This window comes from Micropterus dolomieu, linkage group LG02, assembly GCF_021292245.1.
Source record: "Micropterus dolomieu isolate WLL.071019.BEF.003 ecotype Adirondacks linkage group LG02, ASM2129224v1, whole genome shotgun sequence".
Taxonomy (NCBI): Eukaryota; Metazoa; Chordata; class Actinopteri; order Centrarchiformes; family Centrarchidae; genus Micropterus; species Micropterus dolomieu.
Window position 1 is genome coordinate 17,781,503 of NC_060151.1, and position 15,789 is coordinate 17,797,291.

The window sequence follows — 15,789 nt, forward strand, 5'->3', positions numbered from 1 at the left end:
TTTAAATAAACAACTTTTTGACATGCACAAAGAATAATGCTGAAAGGAAGACCTAAATTAGTTTGTGTCTGTGTGTGTGTGTGTGTGTGTGTGTGTGTGTGTGTGTGTGTGTGTGTGTGTGTGTGTGTGTGTGTGTGTATGCGTGTCTGTGTGTGTGATCCGGTGCATTAGCACTCTGAGTCCCACCTGAGGTTCAGTGAATCTTACAGCTCTCACGCAGAGCTCAGGGATGTAGGGAGGTTTTGTAGCACACAGCGGGAGACTAGAAGAGGAAAAGTGAAGTGGATTTTTGAAGGGAAAGATGAAGCTCAGCAGTTCTGTACTCCATTGATAAAAAGACTTTTGTCTCTATCAAGTATTTTCTCTGTGAGGCCATCAGTGTCATCCAGCTGATGGTCTATTCTCAATTATGCTATGCACACTGTGCTATCAGAATCAGAATCATAATGCTTTATTGTCAGTGAACGTAGTTCAACAAGATTTAAGTGCTATCACAGCATTGGAGCTCATATTGCTGGCTACACAGGCAGTTTTTACCTGTATACAGTCATGTTTGTGAGCAGTGGTTGTGGTGTTTTTATTGTACTTTTGAGGCCTTATAATGCACCCAACATTTTATTTTATCACATCTTTATAAACTATTTTTCTAAAGCCAGGCATAACATTTGTATAACATCAAATAGTATTCCATTACAGCACATCACAGCAAACTTGAACTAAAACAAAACTTGTGCATGCTGCTTTGGTATGTGTGCAGTGGATTGATAACAATGTTGCTCCTTTCTTTATTTGTTTATCAGAATTCTCACATCTCACAGGCCTTTCAGTTTTTTGTGCCAATCGGAGCTGGGGCGGGACTTCACCTGCCATCCTCCATGTTCATTGGCCAGACGAGCGACAAGAGAGCCTCTCCTGACCTCTCAGCGGATGAACAACTGGCCTGCCGCTGGAAGAAGGTAAGACCCAGAAAGTAACGGACACCCATTTTATGATTGTGTTGCAGCCAAACTGGGATCAGATCAAAAAAGCTTCATCATCACAAAAATAATTAATTTGAAATGCTGAATGTTTTCCCTCCTCCAGTGCCATCTGCTCTTTGATTCCCTGCAAGACCTAGTGGATCATGTCAACGACTTCCATGTCAAACCTGAAAAGGATTCTGGGTACTGTTGCCACTGGGAGGGCTGTGCTCGCAAAGGGAGGGGTTTCAATGCCAGGTGAGAAAATCCTTCACTTGGGAAAATCATTTACATATAAGGGGAGAATTCAAGAGAACTTATTTTTGTGTGGCTGCAGGTACAAGATGCTCATCCACATCCGCACTCACACTAACGAGAAGCCCCATCGCTGTCCCACCTGCAACAAGAGTTTCTCACGCCTGGAGAACCTCAAGATACACAACCGGTCACACACAGGTCAGTTGTGCACCCGCAAGTTACAAAACACAAATGACAAATATGTGTTCACTAAATGAATGAATTCTCAACATCTGGATCATTTCTCCTCACTGCAGGTGAAAAGCCTTACATTTGTCCTTATGAGGGTTGCAACAAGCGCTACTCCAACTCCAGCGACCGCTTCAAACACACTCGCACACACTATGTGGATAAGCCCTACTACTGCAAGATGGTGGGCTGCCTGAAGCGCTACACCGACCCCAGCTCTCTCCGCAAGCACATCAAGGCCCACGGCCACTTTGTGGCTCAGGAGCAGGGCTCTCCAGGTGGGGTGGGCTCCCTGCTGAGGGGGAGTCAAAGTGGAGGGCTTGCTAGCGAAGTGGGAAAGGATTCAGAGCTGTCCTATGTGAGCGCAGCCCACATTATCATCCCGAGCGCAGCGGCTGCTCTCCTGGGAGGCCATGCTCTGCAGGGCCTTGGTGGTGCCCTGCCCCTGTCCCCCCTCAGTCCTCGGCCCCTGGACCTCAGCACACTGGGTTGCCCCAACTCACCTCCAGGCAGCCTGGGAGGCACACCCATCCTGTCCTTCAACGGCTCGCCGCTGGGCCTTGCCAAGTCCCCTCTGCTCTCCCCAGCGTTCCCCTCCTCCGCCTTGGGCCTGCCAATGGTGCCCATGCTGGGGGCCTCGTCTGATCGCAGGGCCCAAAGCCAGCAAGCCAAGAAGGGCCGGGAAGAGGAGGCCAAGAACGAGGTGACTGGGGGGGTCCTGAACCTCACCACAGGGTCTCATGATCCCCTGTCCTGGGTGGTCATCCCCCCAGGCACCGTAGTGCTCAAGCCAGCTGTGGTCAACTGATACACACACACACACACACACACACACACACACATATATATACACACACTCACACACACACATTCCAGAAGAGCTCAGGGGGTCGGTATGGGAGGGTGAACGCCATAGTGAGGGTACGGGCGGTCAAAGGTGATAGGGATTGGCTCGCACAATCAAATCCAGGCAATGCATTTCAGAGAGACAAGGAAAAAAAACTATAGAGAAACTCATCAAACCCTCAATCAGCAACAATAGATAACACTACACCTCACAAGAATTAAATACAACTCAAGCCTCTTGTATTAATGGGAAACTAAACTTGGGGCCCCAGAACTCTGTTCAGGACCATGAACGGCTCTGTATTTCTATCACAAGGCCTGGCAATGGGCTCCTCTTTGCTCTTTCACTTTATACTTTATTCATTCCTGTATGCTGGTTCTGTGGACAGGGACCATGAACGTGACAGTCAGCTCTGTGTTCTTACAAAAGTCTTGATTCTCTGATAAGTATTTATATGACTACACTTCATCTACATTGTGCCTCCAGCTTAACAGTGAGATAGATACACGATGAAACTGAACGACACGCTGACAGTTAGGCAAACACGGAATAGGAAGATTCTACACAGTTGATTTTAAAGTATGACCTATTTTTCACAGGCTGCTGTGATTAATATGATTCAGACAGGCTTGCCATACCAAAGCAAGTGAACTCAAACTGTCTTGGATTTGTCCAGGAAAAAGCTTCAGCTCTGAGACAGTTCAATTAAAACACAGCACTTAATCGTGTCAGCTGGTTATAGTATTGAAACCTCAAAACTGCTGCTAACCTCTCAGCTCCCCCAGTGTAACACTAACTGGGTGAGAGCACTTTTGACAATCTGTCCCCAGTTTGGGGAGGGTGACCAACAAGAATGTGTGCGTGCAGACTAGGGGCTTTTAGGGCACAGAGCGAACTGCAGACTTGACACAGACAAATGGTGTTACATCACCTGGCAATGACCAATCATCACTTCCTCTTTTACACAAGTGAAATTTAAGGCACTGGTGCGCCTGGCTCCCCCCTCTGGTAAGACACGATACACAACATCCCACTTATTATTTACAGAACTCGCACTGTTTTACTTACTGGATTGTCCAGCTGCTTTCTCGTAATTGAATCAACACAGCCAGTTTGTGTATGAAAGGCCCACTGTGGTGATAAACACTGGTGTCTTGTATTTTAAAAAGTGACCCGACCCAAAACCAGCTGTGAAAAACAGGCGGTCATCCAGTCGAAGCCCAACTTAGCCTCATCGGTTGAAGAATTGTCCCCATGCTGTGCCAAAAATACATGGAAAGGGGAAAGAGGGATCCACGTATTGTGCCACAGAGGGGGGTGTGATGCACTCAATGCCACATACAGCTGGAGCGACTAGGAAGCCACACTATTGCAAACTGCCTCATTTTACTCTGTCCAAAGGGGCAAAAAAAAGACTTATTTGACTTCTGGGAAAACTTTTCTCATGGTTCGATTAAGCAGTCAACATGCACTTACCACACACTATATTCCTTAGATGTTCTATATAATGTTACTGCCAATTCACGGTTCTTTAAAAACTAGTTTGCTCTTATTCAATTTTTCTGCAAGGGTTGATTTTTCTTTGGGGTCCCTCCAGGCTTCTGTTGCTCAGTGCTAATGTATGTTTGATGTCGGCTGCCGTCTCCACAGAGGAGAGGTATGGGGCGTAGGAGAGGATCATCACAACACAAGGAACATTCCCTCAAGAGACTGTCACACACTACCTTCCTCTCTCTTTTCCCTCCTCCATCTCTCCTCTCCTCATATGCTTATGTTGGTGGTCTTACTTTCCCATCGCCCAAGGACAAACAGTTATTGCTGTTTTTCATTGTTGTCTTTTTTTCTTGCTGTTGTTCAGACGAGACATTTTTTCTGATGTTGAAGTTGCTTCTTGTGTTCTGCGACGGCTGCTCTGCGCTCAGCTTTCTGCTGTCGAGGAGTCTTTTTAGGGGTTGAGGAGAAGATGAGAGTGAGAAGTTTGGGTGGACCTCTGGGGCAGTGGTTAAATCTGAAGGGTCACAAGATGATTTCATTGATATAAGAAAGAGGAAAAGTTTTAGCGGCGTGGCTCAATGGATGGCATGTATGGTCAGTCCACCCACATGGTTCAGACTGAAATATCTCAACAACTATTGGATGGATTGCCATTAAAATTTTGTACAGACATTGATGGTGCCCAGAGGATGAATCCTAACTACTTTGGTGATCCCCTGTCTTTTCATAGCACCACCATGAGGTTGACATTTGTGGTTTTAAGTGAAATCGCTCCATAACTACTGGATGAATGAAGGTCGTGGGTTCAAACCCCGGTTGCCCCGGCCTTTCTGTGTGGAGTTTGCATGTTCTCCCCGTGTCTGCGTGGGTTCTCTCCGGGTGCTCCGGTTTCCTCCCACCAACCAAAGACATGCGGACTAGGTTGATTGGTGACCCTAAATTGTCCTTAGCTGTGAGTGTGAGCATGAGTGGTTATTTGTCTATGTGTGGCCCTGCGATGGACTGGCGACCTGTCCAGGGTGTACCCCGCCTTGCGCCCAAAGTCAGCTGGGACTGGCCCCAGCCCCCCCGTGACCCTGTACGCAGGATATGCGGTTGACGATGGATGGATTGTTGTTCCACTCGGGATTAATTGTACTAACTTTAGTGATCCCTTAACTTTCGCGTGCCATTGGCCAAATACCTACAAAACAAATGACATTCCCATTAGCCTCCATTGTACATTGTGCTAATTTGCAAATGTTATCATGGTAATATACTAAACTAAGATGTTGAACCAGGTTAAAATTACCTGCCAAACATCAGCATGTTATATAGTCACTGTGAGCATGTTAGCATGTTGATGTTAGGATTTAGCTTAAAACGCTGCTGCGCCCAAGTACAGCCTCACAAAGCTGCTAGCATGGCAAGACTCTTAATAACTCTTGTTTATTGTGAAATACTGAATATGGTTTCCTGCTCAGGGCTGGTGACCCTTAACAATGTGTCATAACACTTTGTCAAAACTAAAGTTATAAACTGTGATTAGGGGTCATAATTACAGATGGTATTGCTTTATGTTAAGGGTTCACAAGCCTAAAAGGTTAGAGACCACTGCTCTGGGGGGGGGGGGAATATGGCTTATGGGGGAATCTTGTGCACCAAATTTCATCAAATTCCTCCATGACAATCACATTGGTGTACTGAGAGGGCTTAAAATACATAACTGTTAATTATCTTTGGGCTAAATTTGATTTACAAACTCTGCTTCTTTTGTTCTGACTTTTAATTTCCCCGGTCAGATAAAGGGAAAAGGTAGAGAAATAACGTCCGACTGTGAAATGGCGGGCAGCGCTGGGAAAGCGTGAGAGCAAAGAGAGAAAGGATTGGCTGAATGATAAAATGAATGGACAAGGGATAGGGAGAGATGAAGGGAGAGGCTGTGTGCCAGCTGAGGAAAAGAGGCAGAGGATAGCTGTGCTGTGCAGCCGCCTTCCATCTGGCCACCTACCCAGCGAACGGCCCTCTCAGCTCTGAAGTCACTGGCTGTGCTGTGCCCAATGTGGCAGCCACTCACAGGCATACCAGCCTGCAGAAAACTAGGCCACTGAACTCTGTCTGCCCTTTGGGATTTTTCTTTTTTTATAGAAAAACCCAAAAGGCTCAACGCCCCCACCTCCCGGCCACAAAGCTTTTTACCCAAGATGAGGAAAACAGACTAACAAGCCACATTTGCAGTAAACAAATACAAATATAACCCTCCCTGTGTGAGGACGGCCTGTGTGTGTCGGGCTGCTGACAGGCCTGCGAAGATTCACAGCAGAGATGAACTGCATACCTGTGTTTCTGCCTCAGTAATTCTTCGTTGTTATCTCAGACAACCCCCTCCTCCCATCACCACACACACACCAGCGGCCTGTCTCTGGGGTTCGGGCTGGGTATTGAAGAGAATCTCTTGCTGTGAGTGGACAATCCTGGTGCGTGATGTCATCAGAAACAGGTGTCAAGTAGGCTCGACATGGTTTCCGTGGCAACAGCAAAACCCACAGATGCGGCGGGCTCTCCTCCCCCTCCTCTTCCTCCCTGTCTGTCTGTCTCTCCTCTGCAGGTCGAAGCTAGGGACAGAGACTCAGCACGGCGGCAGAAAGCTGAACAATATGACATGGATCCTCCGAGGGTCCACAACTTTTCAATATTAAATAAGCTGTATGATCCATTAACCCTTTGAGCTCAGTCTGTAATAAACTGCACTTTTGTTCCCCTCATAGCATGTGTAGATACACATCCTTTCTCAGTGTAGAGCGTTATTCATCAGTTGTTTTGTGAACCAAGAATATTTGTAAAAAATCATCTTCAGTTGATAAAATGTTGTTTTTTTTTTTCCATATTATAAAAGCGGTACTTGCTCCTGGTGATTTTAAAGTAACCCTCACTTAATGCTATGAAAAGTGGAACTGAAATCCAGGGCACAAAATTTGTTAGCTAGCTAGGTCATTGTTAAGGGGTGCCAAGTGCCATGGTGTTGCACAAAGGGTTAATGATAAGACTAAGGCCATGCAAGGCCTGTTCCAAGTTATGTTTTTTTGCACATTTGTGAGATATGTCAGTATTTTAATTTTTCCAAGTGCCTTTTTATCATAGGTAAAATATAGAAGTTATACACTATATGAAAAAAGTGATTATATGAAAATATATTTTTTTTCCTGGCATCATGTTCTGTGGTTGAACATGCAGAATTTTAGAGTTGTAAAAGTCTCCAATTGGTACAACATAGCGGTGTTCTCCTGTTTTAGAGGAATTTTATTACGATATTGATAATAATGTCAATGAAAAGAAAAATGTTTAATAAAGTTGTATTTGATATAACTTGTGTATTCATGTCTGTTCCAGTAGAATTCAATTAACACATGATGTGAAATGTACATAGACACAATAATCAAGGATTCATCAAGGTAAATGTGATTCTGGCCCTTTAGACAGATGCACGTACGTGATGCTGCCATCACACTTTAATTGAATAAAAACAATCATATTACCCTGATTAATAGTCAACAAGTTGCAGTTTCCCTCACTATATTCAGCGTTTCAGCTACTTTATTTTATTATACACACAGTAGCAGAAAACTGACATGAATAAAAGCATTTCTTTGTGGATTTTGATCATTGCAAACCATATAACATTTCACATATGACTAAAAAGAATGATAAGAGCATATTCTTATGACTATTTGTTGAGCTTCCCTGTCATTGCCCAAAAAGTGACACAAAGTCCAGGCTAAAGAAAAAGAGAAGGCTTTTATTGGGTTATAATTTACAGAGGATGGGGAGAGGAAAGACAGGGCGAGCATCTTTTTATACTTCATGTTTCCGTATTCTGCTGTGGCGTCGTCTTTTGTGTCTGAATGCTTAGTTCCTCGTCTAGACGCTCTTTAGCCCGCACCACCTGGACACAAACAAACAATAATAATGACTGAGAGAAAGGGACACTTTCAAAATAACCACATTACACGATAGTTCAGTCAGGAATGAGTGGGAGTAACATCATCATCATTAAAAACACGAATCGGTTCAAAGAGTGGATTCCTCTCTCACACAGAGTCACATGAGTCATAATTTGATATTTATCACAGACACAAGGGCAGAAAGAGAACCGATCATTGTTTGTTTGGATGAGAAACAAGTTACTAGTTAAAAGTTACTGTGCCACAAAAAAACATCTAATTCCTGTGGGTAAGGGTAAGGAATATTCAAAGAGACTTAAACAGTCACATCGACAAACAGAATCACAGTGCCACGTTTAAGTAATTCAAACTGAACGGCATACTTGTACTAGTCAGACAGGTTACAGCATATATGATGGATCAATGTACTGAACAGTCTACTTGTGCCTTATTGTTTTTTCATGTTTTTAAAAATGGTTTTCTTGGAATCTGATAATTGGGGCAAAAAGTTAATTATTGTATTAGCCCCACACTGCCACCTGAGCGTCGTGGAAAATACTAAAGCCGTGTTTTTTTAGAAATACACACGATAGCTTCATCTTCTTATGAGACTCAACAGCATCAGAGGGAGTCAGTCGATTTTAGAAATAGTGAATAAAACTGTCACTTGAGTGTGCCAACATTCAACTTCATTTGACGATTTGGTTACCTGGACTGCAGGTTCAGAAGTAAACAGTTGGCATGGGCTGCAAAATAATAGTGTAACCGCTGATGAAGCTAAGTGTATAATGTCGGGACAACAGAAAGCCACGTTCATCCTGACTGACAGAGACTCAAAACTTTGTTAAGCACTAAAGAGTGCAATCAGCATTTTAAACAATATAATATTATTAATATTACCATACAATATTCTATGTCTAAAATTTTTTAATTATTTGGTTGGATGGTTTTCCTGATACCACTATGTTCTTGTGCTGTTTTTATATTTTGGCAAGCTAAAAACAACTTAAGTGGACAATAAAATCACGTTGTATTCTCTTCTAAATGATAAGTAACATGTTTCCTTATCTGAAACTCATCTTGTGACTGAATACAGCTAATTAACATGAAGTTAAATTAGTCACATCCTAATACTTACTTTTGATTGTAGATAAAATGAACCACCCACTGACTTGTCATTGACTTTAAAAAGGTGCTCATAGTTCTGAAAGAGATGAAACACTGTTAAGAGTAACAAGTAACGCATTTTATCTTCATTTAGAACATTTTTTTTCCCGCCAAGAAGAGCACCAAAGATACACACAGACAAGTTTCCTGATCATTATTACAGTAGAAGGCAAATAAAAATTTTGATATTAATAATGAATGGTCAAATAATCAAATCATTTCACATGAATGTATTATTGTGTGTTCATGATGTGATCTCAGAGCTGCAAGTCTTGGAAATGGACTTTTCAGCTCTGTTGCACAAAAGCAGTTTGATTAGCTGTCATTATGTAAAGACATGCCTAAGCGTAACAATATTTTACGACCACACCACCTTTTAAGACAAAAAAGGGGCGTGTTTCATCTCAAAACATTGGGAAAGGGGGAAATCTTTTTGAAGCAATCAACCAAGATGCTGGGGTATGCTCTGTCTCCCCTACTATTTCTGCCACAGTGAAAGAAAAATCCTCTAAACACTTTGCCCAACTACAACTAACAGCGAGTGTGTTTGTACCTTCTGAATCTCCTCAGGGGTGAGTGTGGAGACATTGAGGATTTGCTGCGCCTCTTGCAGGCTCATCCCGGTGATGCTAGAGGCTGCAGCAGACTGCTGACCTGTACGGCCCCTGGCCTGTGCTGCTGCTTGACTGGCTGAGAGAGAAAACAACACAACACACACACAATTACTCACAACTTATTTTTATTAGACAACCTAAAAGAATGTGAAGTGAGTTTTCATACATCTTCTGCAGCTAGAGCTAGCTGAGAAATATCCTAAGCATGTTACAATATTATTAAGAGCACATGGAATTTGGTCTGATGTAAAACACAACACCAGAACACAGTTTATTACTTTGAACCACAGTTAAATCGTGTAACGTGATTTTACATACATTTACCATCATGATGTTCAGAGATATTGGACAAAAAGCATCATCACCTAGACCTTGCAAATAAAAATTTTATATTGTCAACTAGTCTGTTTATCAAATATATACTATTGCAAATATTAGATTTGAAATTATATATCATACCTGCATATTCTTGCTTTAAAGCACGAGCAAAGGCACGTCCCACCACCTGCGCTCCCATCACTATGATCTGTGCCAGATACTTAGCCTGCACAGAGGAAAAGAAAAGCAACTTCAAGACTGCAAACATTAAAATCATGACAAGCAACACGACTCATTTGACAATCACAGTCGTGGGACCCAAACGAGAGAGGATGTCAGCCAGTAACGTTAGTCTTCATTTTGGTAAGTGACACTACATGTTGAAGATAATTAACTTAACTTCAAGCTGACGTCAGACTCAGGCATAAAGTGTCTGCAGGTGCGGATGTAAGAAGCACCTTCATTACAGCTGTAAACACTGCGAGAGCATTACGGGCCGCTGTATTATTTGGACACGAATCGACCTTCCTCGTAAGTCAAATTAGCAATGTCCCTATGAAGAGGAGGTTGCCTTATGTAACGGTGTTGAAAAAGGAAACGAGCAGCAACACAACGTATCTTAATCATGCTAATGCTACCTAGCATTCCACCTCTCTCTCTCCTTAAGTCAGTTATGAGTTTGGAAATACAAACACGACCATTATAAAGTGTTTTCTTACCATTTTATAATATTGTTCAGCGTCCGGCTGTTGTCACGCATGTACACCAATGAAGGTTATTATAAGGGTCAAAGTTCAAGGAAGCATCAGCAGCACAAAATGCAAGACGAAAAAGGTGGATATCGACATTTGTAATACTGACATCTACCGGCAGGGAAGTCAAACTGCAGCTTCTTTTTCAGGGCTCTGATTTCCATCCATCCATCGTCAATCGCTTATCCTGAGTACAGGGTCGCGGGGGGGGCTCTGATTTAATACTTAAAATTGCCAATAAGACGAGAAAATACACCCCCTATTCATTTAATTTAAAGGCAGTAGGATAAGCAAATACACGCGGGTAACTATCCTGCAATACAGGATATTTTGAGTGTAATGTATTTCTCCACTGAAGACTGAAGTAGTATCATATAACTGTGACTATTTCAGTGAACAGTGAACATGATTGATCATCTGTTCTTCTGATTACTTCACTTTATTTTGAAAGTACCACCAAAATGACACTGGTATGAGACTTTATTAGTTTTAATTTGTCAAAGGTAATGCTTATTGATTTATGTTCATCTGTTCTCCCTTGCCAGATGTTAAAAATGTACCCTATACTATAATAAGACAATGCATTTCACAAAAAAATTAACATATATACAACATTATGCACAATATTGTAAAGGACACATTCCATATAGTTGTCCATTATTACTGTTATTGATTATATTTAATTTACTGTCCATATTTAATTTATTTTATGCACTTCTTTTCTGTGCCCCTCATGAGCCCTTACAGTCTGCACCAAAGATGGAGACCAAAATGCAGTGGTTCTCAAACTTTTTCTGTCACAGCCCCTTGAGAAGCCGAACAACAACACGGGTGACTGAAAAAAACAAAAGATTCAGATGAGCAAAATACCCTTGCTTACACTTTTGTTTGTCACCACATAAACCATATTTATGCAACTTTAGGTCAAGCCCCCCACAGTGGCTCTATCCCGCCCCCCATTTTGAGAACCACCTTAATGTATCACAAAAGGACGAGCAGTAATGGGTTCAAAAAGGTGTTTATTCCAAGACAATACTGGGAAAAAAAAATCCACAAACCATCACTCAATTAAGACAGAAAAAAACAATTACAATGCTTGACTCGCTGTATAAAAAGGAAAATCTTTTTTTTAACGCAATGGAAGGCAAGTTAATCCAATCCAAACATTACAAAGTATGCCGTCCGAGAATCACAAGCACATACAGTATACATCACACGAACACCGACGACACCTGCAGTTCATGTGTACAACATAATGCGCACGACCATGCATGGCTGAGTGGATGGTTCATTTCAGTCCATCAGAGGTTGTAAACAAACTTGGTGGGTTCAAGCCCAGATTATTGAGGATATTGCTGAAGCCCTGATTGGAAATTACATGATGGCTGTTATGGCTGCATTGAAAAGTTATTAATACTGTACTCTTATTGTCTAAAGAACACCATGATTACTTACTAGAAAAAGAGCTTGTTAAAGTGAGGAATACCTTCAAACAGTCTGAAAACCAACACAGATCAGGATTAAAAGTTCAACTGCCTGGCAAACGAGAAAAGAAAGAAAGGAAACAATCATCTCAGAGTATACAAAGGCCCCTCTGGTTTGGCTTTCAATGCAAAACAACATCTCAGTTTCATTGACCTTTAACTTATAAGACTATTATATGACCACTGAATGGCAAAACATTCAATCAAATCTAACTTGTACAAATACAGTAACACATTATCGTGTTAAAATGGCATTTTATTCTATGATTGGCTAACAAAGAAAAGTGAACTTACTGTTGTTGTCATTAGAAATTCCAGCTCATGGTAAAACATGAACACTGGTGACCCTGTTGTACCCTCAGTGAGGTTTTTGCAGGAGGCTTGAGCATCTTACAATAATTATTTGTGTGTTTTATCTGACCAAACAGGAAGACAAAGGTTTTTAAAAATCGGATGCGTGATGTTCACTTGTTCAGTAAGATCATTAACAATATTTTTTGCAACATTACATCTTTGAAAGACACATTGTGACGGAGCGTGCTCATATGACTGGCTAGCAGAAGTGGTCCACTGTGGAGGTAAATGTGCACAAAGATAACAACTGTGTTTGCAATGGTGTACAACCTGGTGTCTTGAAATCAGAAAATAACAAACTGGGCACAAGAGGCCATTATTATTATAATTATTATTTTTATCAGGACACTTCATGTGTGTATTATCATGTTTAAACCATGGCCACATACCACAGACAAAATGAGATGCTATGCTAAAATAAAAGTTATTTTCAGTCAGTGTAACCTGTGGTTCAGTGTGTTGTAACCATTAGTTAACTTTTAAGGTAACTAAAGCAGAGGCATTATTGCTATGACTGATGCTGTTTAATTTACCCTGCACCGACTTAAAATGTTTGAGGTGTCCCAATATATGATAAATATATTTTCTGATATTAACTGTTGTATCATATTGGTGGGATTTCCCCCCTGACATATCATGAACAGTGTGACATAATTGTTGCAGTCTACATTAACTGCTTGTCATAACAGAGCATTTACCATGTAAGATTCATCCCAGAATGATTGCTGAAATATTTAAGAATTACACCCAAAAATTATTTTCATATGAAATTTCATGCAGTCTGATATGATGAACACCAACTAGACAACATTGCATTTGATTTTCCAAACCTCAACAGATATTGTGATACATACTGATATCTTCCCAAATCGTTTATACTTTCACAGTATTGTACAGTATTCTTTTTGTGTGCAGTGGGGTGAGATGTTAGCTGATTGAGCTCAGAGGTTGTGTTGGTGGCACCATCGCACACACTGATGTCAGTGCTGCTTGACATTTGACCAGCTCTCTCCTCTTTGCTGTTGGCACCATGACTGAACCAAAGGATGATGTCCCCTCTAGTCATCCTGGACGACAGAACAGCAACAGTTAGCGAAGACGGATAATAGACATGTAATACATGCCATCAGTCCCTACTGCCTCAGTGTTCGATATTAAGCTCTTTATTACATTTTAATAACTCAAGGTGCTAGAAAACCTTGAGTTGGGCGATAATTTGCTGTTATCATCTATCGGCTTTTAGTATTCTGATGACATTGTGTTTACAAAACTGTGTTGTTGCAATTATTGATTTACAACCTAATAAAATGAGGTGTGAGTTTTTGCTTTCCACTTTTGTTTAGTATATATTTGATTTTGCCAACATTAGTCATGTCATGATATGTACCGATATTATATGTAATATCACTTGTGTAAACAACAGAGACAACAATTGAAATAAGTCCAAAACTTTGTAATTTTATCCCTGACAAAGTCTGATGTATTTTTGTATATATTATAATGTCGTCAGTAAACCAAAAGTATAAAAAACAATGGGAATAATTGTAGGATATTAATTTTACCCCACTATAATCTATTCTATAATCTCAAAATATCCATATTTCCAACTTCAACTACTATTTGGACATTTGAAATTAGAAATAAAGCAGATTAAATCCATCCCTTACAGTATAATAACCTAAAAAAGACCAGGAAAAATAGGAGTTCAATCAACACATTCTTGAGCAAAACTGAATATTATGAAAATCACTTAAGCAGTTTTTTCTGCAAAGATTTTTGCATATTTTGAGAGTCGAGACTCATCTTCACAGCCGTCTCCATCTCATTCACTCACCCATTCGTCCTCGTCGACCCCCTCGAAGGACTCCTGTGGCAGCGGGTCGTCCATGTTCCCCAACTTAGCTACCATGGCACTAAGCAGCTGGGCCACACATATTCAGTGTTACAGCGTAACAGAAAAACACAACTTTTATTCAGCGACTACTACATGCACATAAGGAATTTGACGTAGATAATATGCATGATGGATGACTGACATAAGAGATGCAGGGCAAACTATGGAAAGACCTCACAGTGGTCCAGATAAGACATACTGCGTGGTACCGCTTGTATGGTACACACAAGTGTACAGCATTTCAGCTCCTCCTCACCTCATCTTTCTTCTGTTCATCAGTCTTCTCCTCCAGGTAAACAGATGAGGGCAGGTATTTCCTAACTGGAGCCTCTTTGGGGGCCTCACTCACTGAAATAAGAAAGACACAGAGTGAAAAACAGACACATACCAGGACACGTCCAGTACTGACATGTACATTCCAGAGCTATGTTACGCAAGGTGACATGGTATGTATACATATACAGACTCTCTGGTCTGTGTCCGTACCTGGCGTCATGTCTTTAGGCTTTAGGCTGATCTTTTTGTGTTGGCCATTGGAGCCAGACAGCCAAGCAGAGGCAGTCAGTGCCGGTTCCCAATGGACCGCTGTGTCTACGTACACGTCGTCCTGGAAAAACTCTTTCTGGAAACCCAGAGAACACAGAGTTATACCTTCTATAATTAAAAGCTATAGCCATTTTTTTTAGAAATAATCACCAGGAAGGAAGGTATGCAGTATCCCCATGTGTCCACTAGGTGGTGTAGTTGGCTCACCTTGACCCGTGGCACTCTGAAGGCCACTGGCTCTATGCTTGTCTTGGTGAGCATCAGTCCTACAGCTATCTCCACATCACGCACGTTGCACTCTGTCTTGGGCAGAAAGGCCAAGCCCTGCAGACAGGAAAGAATTCGGTGGAATCAGAATTTAGCGAATAAATACAAAATAAATGCACACATATTGTACAGAGTATTGTAGGAGAGAATTCAGCTCAGTACCTTATGCGGCTCAGGAGAGTTAAAACTGCTGCACTCAATAAAATAGGGATCTTCAGGGACAATCTCATAAATGTGCACTCTGGTATCACCCTGGTAAACAAGTGAAACACATTACATTATACATACATTCAATTCTTATTTTGTTCTTAGTTTTGGTTCAAAAGTAATTTATGTGCAACTAATATTTGGATTTTTATGTGCTTACTTTTCCAGTAAGGATGACCACGCTGGTGTCGGGGTCATAAAAAGGGATGAGTGTAGAGGGAGAGACATCTACAAGATTGCTGGCTCTGGCTCCAGAGAACAGGCAGTCAACTGAGTACATGTAGAGTCCTCTCTCACTGCGACTGCAGAAGGACAACAAGAAGTCAGTGGTAAACCTTTCTTTTGACTGACCCACTGCTGCTCTGACAACACTGAATTAGGATGCCTTTAAATTCAGGAGGGGCTTTATCTGTACTGTTTTCAGTGGAAATAAAATAGCAGATTGCTTTCCTGCAGGATTGCTCACACACACACACACAT

The 15,789-nt window shown here is 41.6% G+C and overlaps 2 protein-coding genes across 5 annotated transcripts in view; one reads left to right on the top strand and one right to left on the bottom strand.

The window, feature by feature from the left end:
• The first annotated feature begins 301 nt into the window (after positions 1 to 301).
• LOC123959291 (zinc finger protein GLIS2-like) lies at positions 302 to 4,698 on the top strand. Its single transcript, XM_046033246.1, has 5 exons — positions 302 to 319; positions 801 to 956; positions 1,084 to 1,217; positions 1,297 to 1,415; positions 1,514 to 4,698. The coding sequence occupies exons 1-5, from the start codon at positions 302 to 304 to the stop codon at positions 2,251 to 2,253; spliced, it is 1,167 nt and encodes a 388-aa protein (XP_045889202.1). The 3' UTR covers positions 2,254 to 4,698.
• A 2,843-nt stretch (positions 4,699 to 7,541) lies between these two features.
• Positions 7,542 to 15,789, bottom strand: part of LOC123957023 (mitochondrial import inner membrane translocase subunit tim16-like) — a 112,868-nt gene continuing 104,620 nt past the window's right edge. The window contains exons 22-31 of one of the 4 annotated variants that reach the window (XM_046029650.1): positions 15,470 to 15,611; positions 15,265 to 15,354; positions 15,043 to 15,159; positions 14,776 to 14,911; positions 14,546 to 14,637; positions 14,230 to 14,316; positions 9,947 to 10,031; positions 9,427 to 9,563; positions 8,845 to 8,910; positions 7,542 to 7,708 (exon numbers count right to left, since the gene is read on the bottom strand). In XM_046029650.1, coding sequence (XP_045885606.1) covers positions 7,625 to 7,708; positions 8,845 to 8,910; positions 9,427 to 9,563; positions 9,947 to 10,031; positions 14,230 to 14,316; positions 14,546 to 14,637; positions 14,776 to 14,911; positions 15,043 to 15,159; positions 15,265 to 15,354; positions 15,470 to 15,611 — 1,036 coding nt within the window. In that variant the 3' untranslated portion in view covers positions 7,542 to 7,624. Of the gene's footprint in view, positions 7,709 to 8,844; positions 8,911 to 9,426; positions 9,564 to 9,946; positions 10,032 to 10,204; positions 10,406 to 10,524; positions 10,664 to 11,559; positions 13,463 to 14,229; positions 14,317 to 14,545; positions 14,638 to 14,775; positions 14,912 to 15,042; positions 15,160 to 15,264; positions 15,355 to 15,469; positions 15,612 to 15,789 lie in introns of those variants that run through there. The other 3 variants (XM_046029628.1, XM_046029640.1, XM_046029632.1) reach the window with 3 other exon arrangements.